Here is a 17,006-nt window from a genome sequence, read left to right on the forward strand (position 1 = left end):
TCAATTTTACCGAATCGGTAAAATTCGGTAAATACCGATTCAGTATTTACCAATTCGTATTCCCCATTCATTCCTATGGCCCTGGAGGCCCATAGGAATGAATGAGAATTACCGATTCGGTAACTACCAAACTGGTAAAAGGGGGTAGACTTACAAGGGTGGCAGGCTGTCACATTGACACACTGTTGTACCCCTGTATAGTGCATGGGTGCACATGTGGCACACATACATGCCCTATATGTCTGACACATGGCACAGTTGAAAAAAGCACAACATTGCTTTTTTAGGGTTTTCGATATTTACCACCAACTTGTAGTTGGTGGTAAATACCGAATCCTTACAAGTGAGTGCTTCCTACATTAAGGATTCGGTAATTTACTGAATCGGTATTTAAGAATTCGGTAATTTACCGATTCCTTAAATTACTGATTCGGTAAATTACAGAATCCTTAAATTAGGCCCCTACATCTGAAAAACCTAATACCGGTCGGTAACGGCCGCAATTCGGTAATTTCGGCCGTTACTAACCGGTATTAGGCTTCCTACATCTGGCCCTTAGTGCCCAAACAGGATCAAGTTGCCCAGGCAAAGCTTCCCTGCTTGGCTGGGAGACAAATCTATGACCAGGCCTTGATTCAGTGCTCTGTGAGATACCTATGCCTAAGACCAAGACTGGGTGCAGTGCACCCAGACAAGGAGTCCCTGGCACCCAATGGCAAGTGGAAACTGATCCTTAAGATATGGTGCGACCAGATGACCCTCCTCCAAGCTGTGTAATCTGAGGACTCCTAGCTTGGCTGTCTTGTCACACTTGCCATAGGAATGAATAGGTGCCCAAATGGCCAACCTGTCTTGAAAGTCAAGATGTGGGCTAATTTGACTCTTTGAGCACAGCCAGAGTTTGAGGAGGTTGGTTTTGAATGTTGCTCTCTTGTTATTCGGGATACAAGGATTACAAGTTAGGCAGTTAACTTTTCTCAGGATTATTACGGACAATGCTACTTTGTCATCTATTTGTTTGCCCTACTTTCCACAAGGGCCCTGAACTGCCTGCCCTAGTCCCAGGTCTGCTGCTGCTTTCTAGCCCTATTCAATGGGCCTTTCCTCAGAGCCTGCTTTAATTGAGAACCAGGAGGAATGTGAAGCTGACATCCACGTAGAGGACGGACTGGTCACAGTTGGTTTAGCAGCACTGTACTCTGTTGGAAATTAGCAAACATGGTCGACTTATGGATTGACTGCTTGCCCAGCATTGACTGTTGTTTCAAGCAAAGAGCTTCCACTCTGCCAGGGCTGTCAGACATAAGAGTCTGCCTTTTGTGGAACCCACCCAGAAGAGCAAAGGCCAAGCAGCCTTGAAGCCTGCGCCCCTCTCCCTATGATCTGACCAGATGGGTGGGGTTGGGTGGCACTAATCCCGGATGCCACCTGGCAGTCCAGAGCCCGTGCTCCTGCCTGTTACACATCTCCATTCAGCACATTTCTACAGCAGTTCAGAACAACAGTTCCATGGGGTGTCCAGGCCGCCTGGACCAGCACCTCAGTGTCTTACTCAGGGTGAGACTTTGCCTGCGTCTTCTTTCTATTGTAAAAGAGCAGGCTGGTCCCGCCAGTGCCCTTGTCTCCCCAGATCATGCAGGTAAGCAAAGACTCTCACAGCAGACTCCAGAAGGGTTTGCTGATTGGTATGGGATAGTCATGTGGCTCCCCATCCTATCCAGCAGGTGCCTCCACCTGTTTCTTCCTGCCAGTAGCATAACACATAATTAAATAATGTATTTAATGGAGCATACAGAGGAAGTTTGGGTGCATATCTTGATAAGTAGGTATTACTACAGCGGTGAGTCAATTTCAGAGCAGGGTATTCTAGGATGGACTTCTTATATAGCTGTTACTGATTACCCAAAACAATGCTCCACAGCAGTGCAAGTGAGACAACATGTAAAACAAACCTGAAATCCTAATCGAAGCCGTTTCACGAGTTAGGGGCCCGTACTTGCAGAATCAGATGAAGATGAACACTAAAAGGGAATAAGAAAGGCAGAGAGTATTTACGTTTTTTCTCACAAACGGAGCCTCCATCACATCTGGAATTCTCATTCATCCAGAACACCAAACATCCCACTCACCCCAGGCACCCCTGTTAACTACCAACAGATCATAATATGCACTTCCATCACACTATACACCTCCCACATAGTGACTCAGCAAACCCCTAACATCTGGCATTCCATTCAACACCAACCTTAACATCTGGAACAAAAACTAGTCGAATGCTCCTACTGCGCCCAGCAAGAAAAGTACCGCTGGAACCCTTGTATCCACCAGGCTCACACACTCAGCACCTGCTCACAAACAAGCCCTCTTCACAAAGGGCATAAGATGATATCCAAATACTACTTCTCACTCAAAAGCTGCTCATCTGTCACACAGACATTCAACACCTTCTCATGCCACTCCCTACTTTCTATCTGGCAAATCGTCACCGTACAAAATGTCACAATCGCTCATATCCACTACTTGCAAGATCATATAACTGACATCGCCTTAACTCCATGCTGCCTAATACACAAGGTTATCTTTGTTGTTTTAATCTCGGTGTGCGCAGAACACATGGTTATTTTCATTACCTAAACATCAGGCTTCATAGTCTACAAGAGCATTCACATTGCCATAACCCCATTCTGTACAGTATATGATTACCTATATTAGCAACAGACCAAGCTAAGTGGGCTGTAGATACCTAGAGCAACAGTGGATGTTATAAAGGCCTAAATAAAGGCCCAAAGTGGAGGGAAAAGGAGTTGTAAATTCTCGGGCACAACTTTAAGACTGTTCTGTAAGTCTGTTCCCAGAATATTCATTGGAAGTTTTGTTTCAGAGCCAGATAGCCAGAAGCATCTGACTAGTGCCTCTGGAATTACAATTGACAGCAAAAGACAGCTACTTTTTACAGGGATCCAGGATACAGAAGCAAACTTGCACAGCCTATCTTTCCAACACCGATGAGTGGGTTGTCAATGCTAATGTGCTACATAGTATCTATCAAATAGACTTGTTCACAGAAGCAGGTAACACAAATGCTCAGACTGTGCTTCAGGATACTATTAACTTGGGTCGAATGAGAATGCCATTTTGATGGACAGGTCAGGGAGAATTCTGTATGTGTTTTCTTGCAATTTGGTGGATCCTGAATGTGCTGCTCAAGTGCACCGTTGCAAAGCCAGAATGTTTTGATTGCACCTGAGTAGCCACGTCATTGGAGGATCAGGGGCCTTCTTTATCTATTTGAGTGACCAAATAGGAGGTTGCCATGCAGACTGGATCTCCTGTACACATTTGGGGCAGATCCTTCGATTGCTGAACTTTTTGGCCTGCTTTCTGAATTCCTAAATTCTTACAGTATGGATATTTGAACCTGCCTCAAGACGGCATTGGAGCATTAAAAGAAGCAACATAAAAAACACAAAAAACCTAATATGTTTTTAAATGGAAGAGGTACTGAATCTGGAGTATCCAAAACAACTGTGAACTATCAAGAGTTCAGGAAGAAGTAGAGATTTCTTACCTGCTACACTTGGCAAGGCCTTGCTTCAATTTTCATCATTTGAGGTACATTCAGCAGTATCCCTGCCTACAGGAAATCTGGAAAAACTTCTTACTTTGGAATTTCTTTTGTGAAAGCTTTCCTATAAGGAATTAGGATTTCATCCTGCTAGTTCTCGTCCTCGCTATGTGTGCTAAACATAGTTAATGGTCTACCTTTTGATCCTATAACCAAGCCAAAATCTACTTGGAAAGCTGTCTCCTGGCATCAATTCACCTCTGCCTACAAAGTAAGCAAACTTTAGGCATTGGGCTCCCAGGAACTTTACACTGTGTCCTTTAAGAACACATGGTGATGGGAACTCTCCCAGGTTTTCAACAGAAAGTAATTTCAGACTTCAAATATCAATTGGGCAGTAGACTTACCAGCTTCCTTTCCTAACCCTTCAGCACCAGAAGAGGGAGTTCTCTAGATGTGGGATGCGAATTGAGTTTTAAAATGCTGTTTGGACAGAACAATAGAAATGAAGCAGCGGAGGTGATTGTTTTTGCGATGTTACCAGTTAACAAACACTTTTGTATCTGGTACACCCAAAGTTCACTTCACCATGGAAAAGTAGCTTTGTGGCTCTAATAAGGAATGTCTCTATTTCAGAGATTTATAAGGCTGCAACATGGACGTGCGTCCATACTTTCATGAGACATTATGGGCCTCATTAAGATGTTGGTCGGAAAGGCTCCAAATGGCATTCGAAATTTCATAACCCCTATTGGAACCCATGTTTCCGACAGACACAGAAACATTTCTGACCAACTATGTTGCAATAGATGGTAAATGTTCAGTCTTTCCAACTCAGTCCGACTGGCATTCGGACACTCCGAGTTGATCAGAGCCAGAAGGTACAGGTCTATGGACTGTATATCCGACCGACGTATTACAATGTCGGATTCTACAGCTTTTCTGAATCGGTCTGTACGACACAAAATGGCTGTTGGAAACTCACTTTAGGGGCCTGTAGCAGACCTCCTTCACTCAGACACCTCAGGTTGGGGCCTGTAGGAGTATCCATGGGACTGCTCTATACAACCATGTACAGTGTGACAGGCACTATTGGTTGCCCGCCACAGGGTGCAAGGTTTTATGGAAATACCCCTTTTCTCAATGTGAGCCTATGTTGTCGCTCAGAATGCGGCTCCCATTGAAATAAATGGAAGTCCAACCAAATGGTGTTCGGAAAGATCATAATCGGTCAGTTGGACTCACCGAACCAGAGTCGGTTGGAAACCATTCCGACAAGGAGTCGGTTGGAATGCTTTCCAACCGACATCGTAATTAGGCCCTATGTCTTTATCTGGACTCCTCAGCTGCTGCCCAACTAGGACAGGCTTCCATTCAAAATTGATTTGGGTGACAGTGGATGCTGTTTCTGCTCTCTAGTCAGTCTTTTTCTAGTGAGATGGACTTGCTGTACTATGCAGTGCTCTTTACTCTTCCACCTAGGATCCTCCTGGGTTCATAAAACTGAAAGACCTAACTATCACCGTGGGGGACGCTGGGACAGAGGTGGAAGGGTGAGGCCCTTCCAGGCATAGCACCAGTTTTACTTCCATTTCTATGTCAGTCTATCTGCTACCATTGCACACCATCTCCTTCCTTCTTCCTATTATAAAAGGTCTGTGACAGATGTTTCTGGTCACAAATAGGGAGTATTTTGTTTTTAATCACTGCCTTTTGATAGTGAAAAGCATTTTGGCCAATTGTAACCTTCTTACATGCTATGTAGACAGTTTTTCTTCTGTGTAAAGTGCACTTTTCGCATGAAGACCTTTGTTCATCTGTATACAGGTATATTTATTAAGGGCTTATGTGGTTTTTATGAAGCCCTTGGAGAACTAGAATTGCAGGTAAGTAACTTTCCTGTCTTTTTGACACTATTTAACCATACATTTCTCAATTTCTTACTTCTTCACCGTTCTTCAGAGGAAACTTTTAGGAATCTCTAAAGGTCACATAATTAAGTAAGCGTTTAGGTGTGGCACCAATAAATGGCTCTGTGTTGTTACTTACGGAAGGGATGTAAAGGGAGCTCCTTGATTCTACCTGTTGGCACGCAAGAGCAATCACTAGAAAGAGTTCCTGGTCTAGTCTTAGGGAATTTGAAAGGTAAGGAATCTGCAGTTAAGACCCTCACCCCCGCAAAAGAGAGCTATTTAGAGTAGGGATAGAGGATGGAAGGATGCAAGAATAAGGATAGATAAGAGATCTATTATGGCATCAGCAAATAAAGTGTCTGGGTGATCAGTAGGAAAGTTAAACAGAAAAAATAAAACGGAAAAAGATTTTTGTTAAAGAGTGATGCATTAAAAAGTAATGAAACGTCCCAGCTGGTCATACAACATGACATTTCAGATCTCCGTCCGTCCGGCATGTCTTATTATGTACACCGTTGGCTGGCTACCTAGTTAGCCATGGCCAAACTTTGAAAAAAATAGCCCCGATGAAGTCGCAGGATATTTACCTGTGAGAGCCGAAACACGTGTTGGCTTATGGGGCTAAAAGATTTCAAATACTAAACAAGAGAATTCCAAAATAAAGATCAAATAAAGAATACAACTGTTACATTTTTGAGTTTTATTATTAATATTATTTATTAGCGTGTGCTCGAGGGTGTTTAGTTTATTACTATGCTATGTTTGACTACATTTCAAGGAATGAGGTGGTTCTCCCTGCCCCATTAGCACCGCATTTCCTCACATGTATGAACAAACACATTCATTGTGTTTTTCACTGAGGCACCACCTCCCTATGACTCACCACCCGACTTCTTGGGATTCCAGCTCATAATAAAACAATGAGAGTAAAACACAAGAAAATGCTGTTACAGGGGCAGATGAACAACCCATTGCAGTACCCTTAACTTGCAAAAAATCATTGCCGAGCAAGAAAAGGTTTTTTCAAGTAATTCTGGATAAAGACAGGACTGAATTGGGCTGGTACCTGATATGGTTGTGCCCTGTCTTTTAAATAAAGTTAATTCACTTCCAATTATTTTCCCTGTTATATACTGGTATAGAGGGAGACAATGTCAAGTGTTGCTAACCATTGTGTTTGTTTGTCAAAAGGTATTCCTCCAATTTCCTTGATGAAATCTGAGGTATCTTAAATATATGAATTTTCTTTTATATGGCCTCTCGAAGAGACTGCCGCCCAGTAATGAATGGTCCTGCAGGTTTGGTTTTCAATCTCAAATTGAATTATGTTCTAGAAATTAGAATTACTTTGAACTAATATAACCTTTGTCAAAACATTGCCAAAGTATTTTGAAAAGGTCTTACTTGATTTCCACAGTAGGGCCTTACAAATGTTTTGGTAGTAGAGTTGATAATAAACCTGAAGGTACCCCTCCTCCAGTTACTTTTCTTTGTCCCTAAAGCCATATTTGTCTGCCCGCTCTATAACCACATTCTTCAAAGGGTGACATCAATTTCACTTGAGAGTATGGCACAGTATGTTTGAAATATATTTTTTTCTTCCTGAGTTAGTTAATTGCAGAGATGACCATTTTATCAAAGGTGATAACTTCACTTGGTAATTAACTTGGAGGGGGCAGAATGTGGACTCATTGTGGAGACTAGATTCATGGAGAAAATTTTTCAATTTGGGCCATGATATGATACTATTCTTGAAATGGGTTTCTTTTTATTTACCCTTCTCTAGGCATCGAGATAGCAGTTCAAATGCATTCTTGAGCTAATGATATTGAAGTAAGGAATATTTGTGCGGGCAAATGGCGACACTCCTTTTATTCCTTGCACAAAAATGAATCTGGACGAATGTAGCCCTAAATCGTCATCATAAATTGATGAGACATTCATTTCGGTCCTATGGAGTATTCATGAGAGGTTATCTTAGTAGTTCAACCCTTGACATCTGGAATAAAGGTTTGCGTTTGCACTCTAGGATCCAAGACATTTTGAGTATAAATACCTCCTGCTTGAATTGATGAGTACTTTAGAAGCCTAGTTATTCTAAGGCATTTAGTGTTACCAAGAGGGACTTCAGGTTTTTCAACTAGTGATCAGGTATTTTTAAACTGGCTCATATCAGTGATGAAAAAAGGAAAAACCTTCTTACAATTTATGGTTTTATGGTATGTGTTTCAATATTCATGCAGGAGAGTTTTTTAACAAATGTTTCTGAAGGGGGCCTAGCTGGGTGTCCCGGGGTCAAGGCATGAATATAGGGGGTGTGAGATTCCCAGTGCTGGTATAAACCATATACAAGTATGTACCTGAAGGCTAAGAAGGAACAGAGCACAGAGGCTGAGGCCTAAAGTAGGCAGGGACAGGCTTTGACTAGGAAACTGAAAGTCTGAAAAGGGAAAATATAGTATAACAAGTTCTACCACAAAGGGAATCAAGGGAAACAATATTCAAACTAGCATGAATGATAGTTTGTATACTCCCTGGATAATGATCTATCTGTGAGGGGGGGATGATCTTATACAAAAGCAAGGAGCTGATTAATCTCACAGAGTTCATTTAGACTCCCAGCAGCTCCTATGGAGAAGGAGCGCTAGTGGTTCTCTGTGTCAAAGGCACAAGCCTTGGAGTCTAAGTGGCACCTGTGGAAGGTCGGACAATCAAAAGTACAATATAACCACTAGACAGATAAACAGGGAACATAACAAGGAAAACCAAAACAGAAACCGGGCTCAGGAAAAGCAGGACTGAAATTAGGGTCAAAACTTGGACTCAAATACACCAAGCTGAAATACTGAAAACAAGGCTAGGAAAGATGTGCAGTCAAAAAATACACACCAGAAATATGCAGACAAACAGGAACATAAAACACAAGGCAGGGAGTCTGCATGTAACAGAGCAATTCAAGAAAAGTGCAGGCAGGAGACTACGATCAATGGCTAACACAGGAAAAAGATGAAAGAAAACAAGAGACAGAAAATAGATACTACAAATAGCTAAATAATGGAAATGGGTACAGCAGAAAGGAAACAGAATCAAAGAACAGACCTGTACTAACACCAGCAGGAACACAACAGAACACAAGGACATGCTAAAATCAATTGCAAGTCACACAAATCTGCGCTCACAGGGATGAAAAAGATGGAGGTTCCGGGGAGGAGCACAGGTGTAGGGAGAAAGGCATGTGCAGGTAGAAAGCCAGGTGCAAGGACTTAACCAGGTGTAGGGAATCAAGGAACCACCAATGAAGGGAAAGCTGAACAGGGGCCTGGAAAAGGAAAGACCACAGGAACCAGGAGACACAAGACAAGGAATATGAAAACCTGGAATAGAGTATGGATTGGAACAGATGCAGAGAAGTGTCCAGAATGCATATATAAAGGGGTTAGGAACCAAGCTAATGAATAGGGAACAACCACCAGGCCATGATCTATGATGGGTCTGACAGAGGGAACTACAAGAACAATAATGCATTAGGGAAGTGGAACAAAAACCTGGACTGGGAGGTGGAGGGAAATGAAGTATACTAAGTGGAGATGGGAATGCTTTCCTATATTGATGCAAGGCCCGAATCGCAAAGGGCCCTTGTGAGTTAATCAACCAGTATTTGTATACCACACCACTGTCATCCTTAGGGTATCTGGACATTGAGGGTGCTTCTCTCCATCGATAGGCCATGTCTTGAGTGACATCTAGTGGCAGGAGGGCAGAATCCTGACTTGTATCGTCAGTTGGTAAGATTAAGCAACCTTAAGCCTTTATTGGTCTGTAGACAGCTCTTGTTTTTTCTAAGGTTTTACCTACTTGAGGACAAAGGTTTACGTCTTTCCCCTTCCTTGAATGTACTATGGCCGTTTTCTCTTTTTAAAGTTACCTTCTTTACAAGACTCAGCAGAATTCCCATCTACAAGGAGTTTCTTCTTGGTAGCATACTCAACATCAAGGAGTATGGATAATGAAAACATCTCTAGCTCCCATCTATAGTTAAGATTGTATAAGGGTAGATTTGTTTTTGTTTGTGGATTATAAATATTATTATGGTGTTATTTGAACTGTTACTAGAAACTAAGGTACTTTCAAACCTTTCTGAATGGCAGTATCTCTTCAGAGTCAAGGTCTAAGATTCATACTCTTGAGGTTAAATGAATATTTTCTGTTGAGGAATGGAAGAGATCTAAATATTATGTTTTAATCAACTAAGAGATCAACTAAGAGAGGCGGTATCCCTTTTGTATCTACTTGGAAGTACTCACCTTTTTTGATTTCTTACTATTTGAACAAAGGACCTATATGTTCAATATAGATGTGTTATAGAGGTGATTTAGTCATGTCATGTTTGTGGACATCCTTAGGATTTCTCTTGGGCTGTTCTCTGGTTTATCACATGAAACTCAGTGAATTTAATTATGTTTTGCAATTATGGTTTCCTTGTAATGCAGGCATTTTTTTTAAGGTTGATATTGAACTTTCCATACAGTGTCTTTGTTTTAATACAGTGTAGTAATGATGAAATAGTTTTTTCTGCACCCAAGGATGGTTTTGTCTTGGTAGAATGTCTTGTGGGTGACTGTGATTATGACATACTGCTTGGGCATATCCTCAATATGTAAAGAATGGGAAGAGGAAAGAGATGTCGAGGTAATATTTAGATTACTTAACTGTAAGTTTCCTTCCTCATCTCAGTAGTCAGAAGCCTCCCTGCATCCCTTACTATCTGCAAACCTCCCTCAACAATCTGATAGAGGGCTTTTGGAAACAGGTTGGGTGGGAGCGAGCAACAGGAATAAAGGTGGGAAGGAAAAGGGGTGGGAGGAATATAAGAGGAATCAACCTGAAAAAGACTCTCCAAAAATGAGATGTGGAAGGACACAAGTAATGCATCGATGCTCCAAGGAAGAGACATACACATGAAAAGGAATGAAGACTACTGCAAGATACCAATATAAAGTAAGCAAATGAGAGTGAAAATGAAGCCAAGTGGTAAGCCCACTGTTAGAAAGCTAAAGGTCTTGAAGAGACAGTAAATGATCTGTCTAGCTGAGACACAAAATTGTCACAAGAAAGAGGCATTGGGGGTTTATAGGAGGATAGCTGGCGTCATCCATGAAAATGAAAAAGAGCTTGGAAAGTGTGACCATTGGCGGCTGGAGGATAATTCTTCAATAAGTACTGGGATGAAGAAAGAGGAATCGTAGTCATGAAGTTTAGTGGTATATAATCTAGATGAGGATTCCATCTGCATGTTCAAGTGTCTCGTTGCACATGCGCCTGCCCTTCACTGTTCATGACAGTAACTGACTGTGACTGTGCTCAAACCTGCTTCTAGCAGGGCTCATACATCTCATGTTTAAAAAGTTCTTTACATTCTTTTTCTGCATCAATCCTCATGACTCACCTGGCAGGTAGTTGATGGATCCTTCAGGCAAAGGGACACATCACACCACATATAGACATCAGGCTGCCCATTTTTATTTACCCTTCTCTAGGCATCGAGATAGCAGTTCAAATGCATTCTTGAGCTAATGATATTGAAGTAAGGAATATTTGTGCGGGCAAATGGCGACACTCCTTTTATTCCTTGCACAAAAATGAATCTGGACGAATGTAGCCCTAAATCGTCATCATAAATTGATGAGACATTCATTTCGGTCCTATGGAGTATTCATGAGAGGTTATCTTAGTAGTTCAACCCTTGACATCTGGAATAAAGGTTTGCATTTGCACTCTAGGATCCAAGACATTTTGAGTATAAATACCTCCTGCTTGAATTGATGAGTACTTTAGAAGCCTAGTTATTCTAAGGCATTTAGTGTTACCAAGAGGGACTTCAGGTTTTTCAACTAGTGATCAGGTATTTTTAAACTGGCTCATATCAGTGATGAAAAAAGGAAAAACCTTCTTACAATTTATGGTTTTATGGTATGTGTTTCAATATTCATGCAGGAGAGTTTTTTAACAAATGTTTCTGAAGGGGGCCTAGCTGGGTGTCCCGGGGTCAAGGCATGAATATAGGGGGTGTGAGATTCCCAGTGCTGGTATAAACCATATACAAGTATGTACCTGAAGGCTAAGAAGGAACAGAGCACAGAGGCTGAGGCCTAAAGTAGGCAGGGACAGGCTTTGACTAGGAAACTGAAAGTCTGAAAAGGGAAAATATAGTATAACAAGTTCTACCACAAAGGGAATCAAGGGAAACAATATTCAAACTAGCATGAATGATAGTTTGTATACTCCCTGGATAATGATCTATCTCTGAGGGGGGGATGATCTTATACAAAAGCAAGGAGCTGATTAATCTCACAGAGTTCATTTAGACTCCCAGCAGCTCCTATGGAGAAGGAGCGCTAGTGGTTCTCTGTGTCAAAGGCACAAGCCTTGGAGTCTAAGTGGCACCTGTGGAAGGTCGGACAATCAAAAGTACAATATAACCACTAGACAGATAAACAGGGAACATAACAAGGAAAACCAAAACAGAAACCGGGCTCAGGAAAAGCAGGACTGAAATTAGGGTCAAAACTTGGACTCAAATACACCAAGCTGAAATACTGAAAACAAGGCTAGGAAAGATGTGCAGTCAAAAAAGACACACCAGAAATATGCAGACAAACAGGAACATAAAACACAAGGCAGGGAGTCTGCATGTAACAGAGCAATTCAAGAAAAGTGCAGGCAGGAGACTACGATCAATGGCTAACACAGGAAAAAGATGAAAGAAAACAAGAGACAGAAAATAGATACTACAAATAGCTAAATAATGGAAATGGGTACAGCAGAAAGGAAACAGAATCAAAGAACAGACCTGTACTAACACCAGCAGGAACACAACAGAACACAAGGACATGCTAAAATCAATTGCAAGTCACACAAATCTGCGCTCACAGGGATGAAAAAGATGGAGGTTCCGGGGAGGAGCACAGGTGTAGGGAGAAAGGCATGTGCAGGTAGAAAGCCAGGTGCAAGGACTTAACCAGGTGTAGGGAATCAAGGAACCACCAATGAAGGGAAAGCTGAACAGGGGCCTGGAAAAGGAAAGACCACAGGAACCAGGAGACACAAGACAAGGAATATGAAAACCTGGAATAGAGTATGGATTGGAACAGATGCAGAGAAGTGTCCAGAATGCATATATAAAGGGGTTAGGAACCAAGCTAATGAATAGGGAACAACCACCAGGCCATGATCTATGATGGGTCTGACAGAGGGAACTACAAGAACAATAATGCATTAGGGAAGTGGAACAAAAACCTGGACTGGGAGGTGGAGGGAAATGAAGTATACTAAGTGGAGATGGGAATGCTTTCCTATATTGATGCAAGGCCCGAATCGCAAAGGGCCCTTGTGAGTTAATCAACCAGTATTTGTATACCACACCACTGTCATCCTTAGGGTATCTGGACATTGAGGGTGCTTCTCTCCATCGATAGGCCATGTCTTGAGTGACATCTAGTGGCAGGAGGGCAGAATCCTGACTTGTATCGTCAGTTGGTAAGATTAAGCAACCTTAAGCCTTTATTGGTCTGTAGACAGCTCTTGTTTTTTCTAAGGTTTTACCTACTTGAGGACAAAGGTTTACGTCTTTCCCCTTCCTTGAATGTACTATGGCCGTTTTCTCTTTTTAAAGTTACCTTCTTTACAAGACTCAGCAGAATTCCCATCTACAAGGAGTTTCTTCTTGGTAGCATACTCAACATCAAGGAGTATGGATAATGAAAACATCTCTAGCTCCCATCTATAGTTAAGATTGTATAAGGGTAGATTTGTTTTTGTTTGTGGATTATAAATATTATTATGGTGTTATTTGAACTGTTACTAGAAACTAAGGTACTTTCAAACCTTTCTGAATGGCAGTATCTCTTCAGAGTCAAGGTCTAAGATTCATACTCTTGAGGTTAAATGAATATTTTCTGTTGAGGAATGGAAGAGATCTAAATATTATGTTTTAATCAACTAAGAGATCAACTAAGAGAGGCGGTATCCCTTTTGTATCTACTTGGAAGTACTCACCTTTTTTGATTTCTTACTATTTGAACAAAGGACCTATATGTTCAATATAGATGTGTTATAGAGGTGATTTAGTCATGTCATGTTTGTGGACATCCTTAGGATTTCTCTTGGGCTGTTCTCTGGTTTATCACATGAAACTCAGTGAATTTAATTATGTTTTGCAATTATGGTTTCCTTGTAATGCAGGCATTTTTTTTAAGGTTGATATTGAACTTTCCATACAGTGTCTTTGTTTTAATACAGTGTAGTAATGATGAAATAGTTTTTTCTGCACCCAAGGATGGTTTTGTCTTGGTAGAATGTCTTGTGGGTGACTGTGATTATGACATACTGCTTGGGCATATCCTCAATATGTAAAGAATGGGAAGAGGAAAGAGATGTCGAGGTAATATTTAGATTACTTAACTGTAAGTTTCCTTCCTCATCTCAGTAGTCAGAAGCCTCCCTGCATCCCTTACTATCTGCAAACCTCCCTCAACAATCTGATAGAGGGCTTTTGGAAACAGGTTGGGTGGGAGCGAGCAACAGGAATAAAGGTGGGAAGGAAAAGGGGTGGGAGGAATATAAGAGGAATCAACCTGAAAAAGACTCTCCAAAAATGAGATGTGGAAGGACACAAGTAATGCATCGATGCTCCAAGGAAGAGACATACACATGAAAAGGAATGAAGACTACTGCAAGATACCAATATAAAGTAAGCAAATGAGAGTGAAAATGAAGCCAAGTGGTAAGCCCACTGTTAGAAAGCTAAAGGTCTTGAAGAGACAGTAAATGATCTGTCTAGCTGAGACACAAAATTGTCACAAGAAAGAGGCATTGGGGGTTTATAGGAGGATAGCTGGCGTCATCCATGAAAATGAAAAAGAGCTTGGAAAGTGTGACCATTGGCGGCTGGAGGATAATTCTTCAATAAGTACTGGGATGAAGAAAGAGGAATCGTAGTCATGAAGTTTAGTGGTATATAATCTAGATGAGGATTCCATCTGCATGTTCAAGTGTCTCGTTGCACATGCGCCTGCCCTTCACTGTTCATGACAGTAACTGACTGTGACTGTGCTCAAACCTGCTTCTAGCAGGGCTCATACATCTCATGTTTAAAAAGTTCTTTACATTCTTTTTCTGCATCAATCCTCATGACTCACCTGGCAGGTAGTTGATGGATCCTTCAGGCAAAGGGACACATCACACCACATATAGACATCAGGCTGCCCATTTTTATTTACCCTTCTCTAGGCATCGAGATAGCAGTTCAAATGCATTCTTGAGCTAATGATATTGAAGTAAGGAATATTTGTGCGGGCAAATGGCGACACTCCTTTTATTCCTTGCACAAAAATGAATCTGGACGAATGTAGCCCTAAATCGTCATCATAAATTGATGAGACATTCATTTCGGTCCTATGGAGTATTCATGAGAGGTTATCTTAGTAGTTCAACCCTTGACATCTGGAATAAAGGTTTGCGTTTGCACTCTAGGATCCAAGACATTTTGAGTATAAATACCTCCTGCTTGAATTGATGAGTACTTTAGAAGCCTAGTTATTCTAAGGCATTTAGTGTTACCAAGAGGGACTTCAGGTTTTTCAACTAGTGATCAGGTATTTTTAAACTGGCTCATATCAGTGATGAAAAAAGGAAAAACCTTCTTACAATTTATGGTTTTATGGTATGTGTTTCAATATTCATGCAGGAGAGTTTTTTAACAAATGTTTCTGAAGGGGGCCTAGCTGGGTGTCCCGGGGTCAAGGCATGAATATAGGGGGTGTGAGATTCCCAGTGCTGGTATAAACCATATACAAGTATGTACCTGAAGGCTAAGAAGGAACAGAGCACAGAGGCTGAGGCCTAAAGTAGGCAGGGACAGGCTTTGACTAGGAAACTGAAAGTCTGAAAAGGGAAAATATAGTATAACAAGTTCTACCACAAAGGGAATCAAGGGAAACAATATTCAAACTAGCATGAATGATAGTTTGTATACTCCCTGGATAATGATCTATCTCTGAGGGGGGGATGATCTTATACAAAAGCAAGGAGCTGATTAATCTCACAGAGTTCATTTAGACTCCCAGCAGCTCCTATGGAGAAGGAGCGCTAGTGGTTCTCTGTGTCAAAGGCACAAGCCTTGGAGTCTAAGTGGCACCTGTGGAAGGTCGGACAATCAAAAGTACAATATAACCACTAGACAGATAAACAGGGAACATAACAAGGAAAACCAAAACAGAAACCGGGCTCAGGAAAAGCAGGACTGAAATTAGGGTCAAAACTTGGACTCAAATACACCAAGCTGAAATACTGAAAACAAGGCTAGGAAAGATGTGCAGTCAAAAAAGACACACCAGAAATATGCAGACAAACAGGAACATAAAACACAAGGCAGGGAGTCTGCATGTAACAGAGCAATTCAAGAAAAGTGCAGGCAGGAGACTACGATCAATGGCTAACACAGGAAAAAGATGAAAGAAAACAAGAGACAGAAAATAGATACTACAAATAGCTAAATAATGGAAATGGGTACAGCAGAAAGGAAACAGAATCAAAGAACAGACCTGTACTAACACCAGCAGGAACACAACAGAACACAAGGACATGCTAAAATCAATTGCAAGTCACACAAATCTGCGCTCACAGGGATGAAAAAGATGGAGGTTCCGGGGAGGAGCACAGGTGTAGGGAGAAAGGCATGTGCAGGTAGAAAGCCAGGTGCAAGGACTTAACCAGGTGTAGGGAATCAAGGAACCACCAATGAAGGGAAAGCTGAACAGGGGCCTGGAAAAGGAAAGACCACAGGAACCAGGAGACACAAGACAAGGAATATGAAAACCTGGAATAGAGTATGGATTGGAACAGATGCAGAGAAGTGTCCAGAATGCATATATAAAGGGGTTAGGAACCAAGCTAATGAATAGGGAACAACCACCAGGCCATGATCTATGATGGGTCTGACAGAGGGAACTACAAGAACAATAATGCATTAGGGAAGTGGAACAAAAACCTGGACTGGGAGGTGGAGGGAAATGAAGTATACTAAGTGGAGATGGGAATGCTTTCCTATATTGATGCAAGGCCCGAATCGCAAAGGGCCCTTGTGAGTTAATCAACCAGTATTTGTATACCACACCACTGTCATCCTTAGGGTATCTGGACATTGAGGGTGCTTCTCTCCATCGATAGGCCATGTCTTGAGTGACATCTAGTGGCAGGAGGGCAGAATCCTGACTTGTATCGTCAGTTGGTAAGATTAAGCAACCTTAAGCCTTTATTGGTCTGTAGACAGCTCTTGTTTTTTCTAAGGTTTTACCTACTTGAGGACAAAGGTTTACGTCTTTCCCCTTCCTTGAATGTACTATGGCCGTTTTCTCTTTTTAAAGTTACCTTCTTTACAAGACTCAGCAGAATTCCCATCTACAAGGAGTTTCTTCTTGGTAGCATACTCAACATCAAGGAGTATGGATAATGAAAACATCTCTAGCTCC

At 41.6% G+C, this 17,006-nt stretch overlaps 1 protein-coding gene across 1 annotated transcript in view; it reads right to left on the reverse strand.

Annotated features, from left to right (window-relative positions):
* LOC144827858 (uromodulin-like) overlaps positions 1-17,006 on the reverse strand; it is a 167,684-nt gene that overhangs the window by 13,552 nt on the left and 137,126 nt on the right. Inside the window, exon 7 of the mRNA XM_078686023.1 lies at positions 1,953-2,021. Within this exon, the coding sequence (XP_078542149.1) occupies positions 1,983-2,021 (39 nt within the window). The 3' untranslated portion in view covers positions 1,953-1,982. The remainder of the gene's footprint in view (positions 1-1,952; positions 2,022-17,006) is intronic.

Source organism: Lissotriton helveticus, chromosome 4_1, assembly GCF_964261635.1.
Source record: "Lissotriton helveticus chromosome 4_1, aLisHel1.1, whole genome shotgun sequence".
NCBI lineage: Eukaryota > Metazoa > Chordata > Amphibia > Caudata > Salamandridae > Lissotriton > Lissotriton helveticus.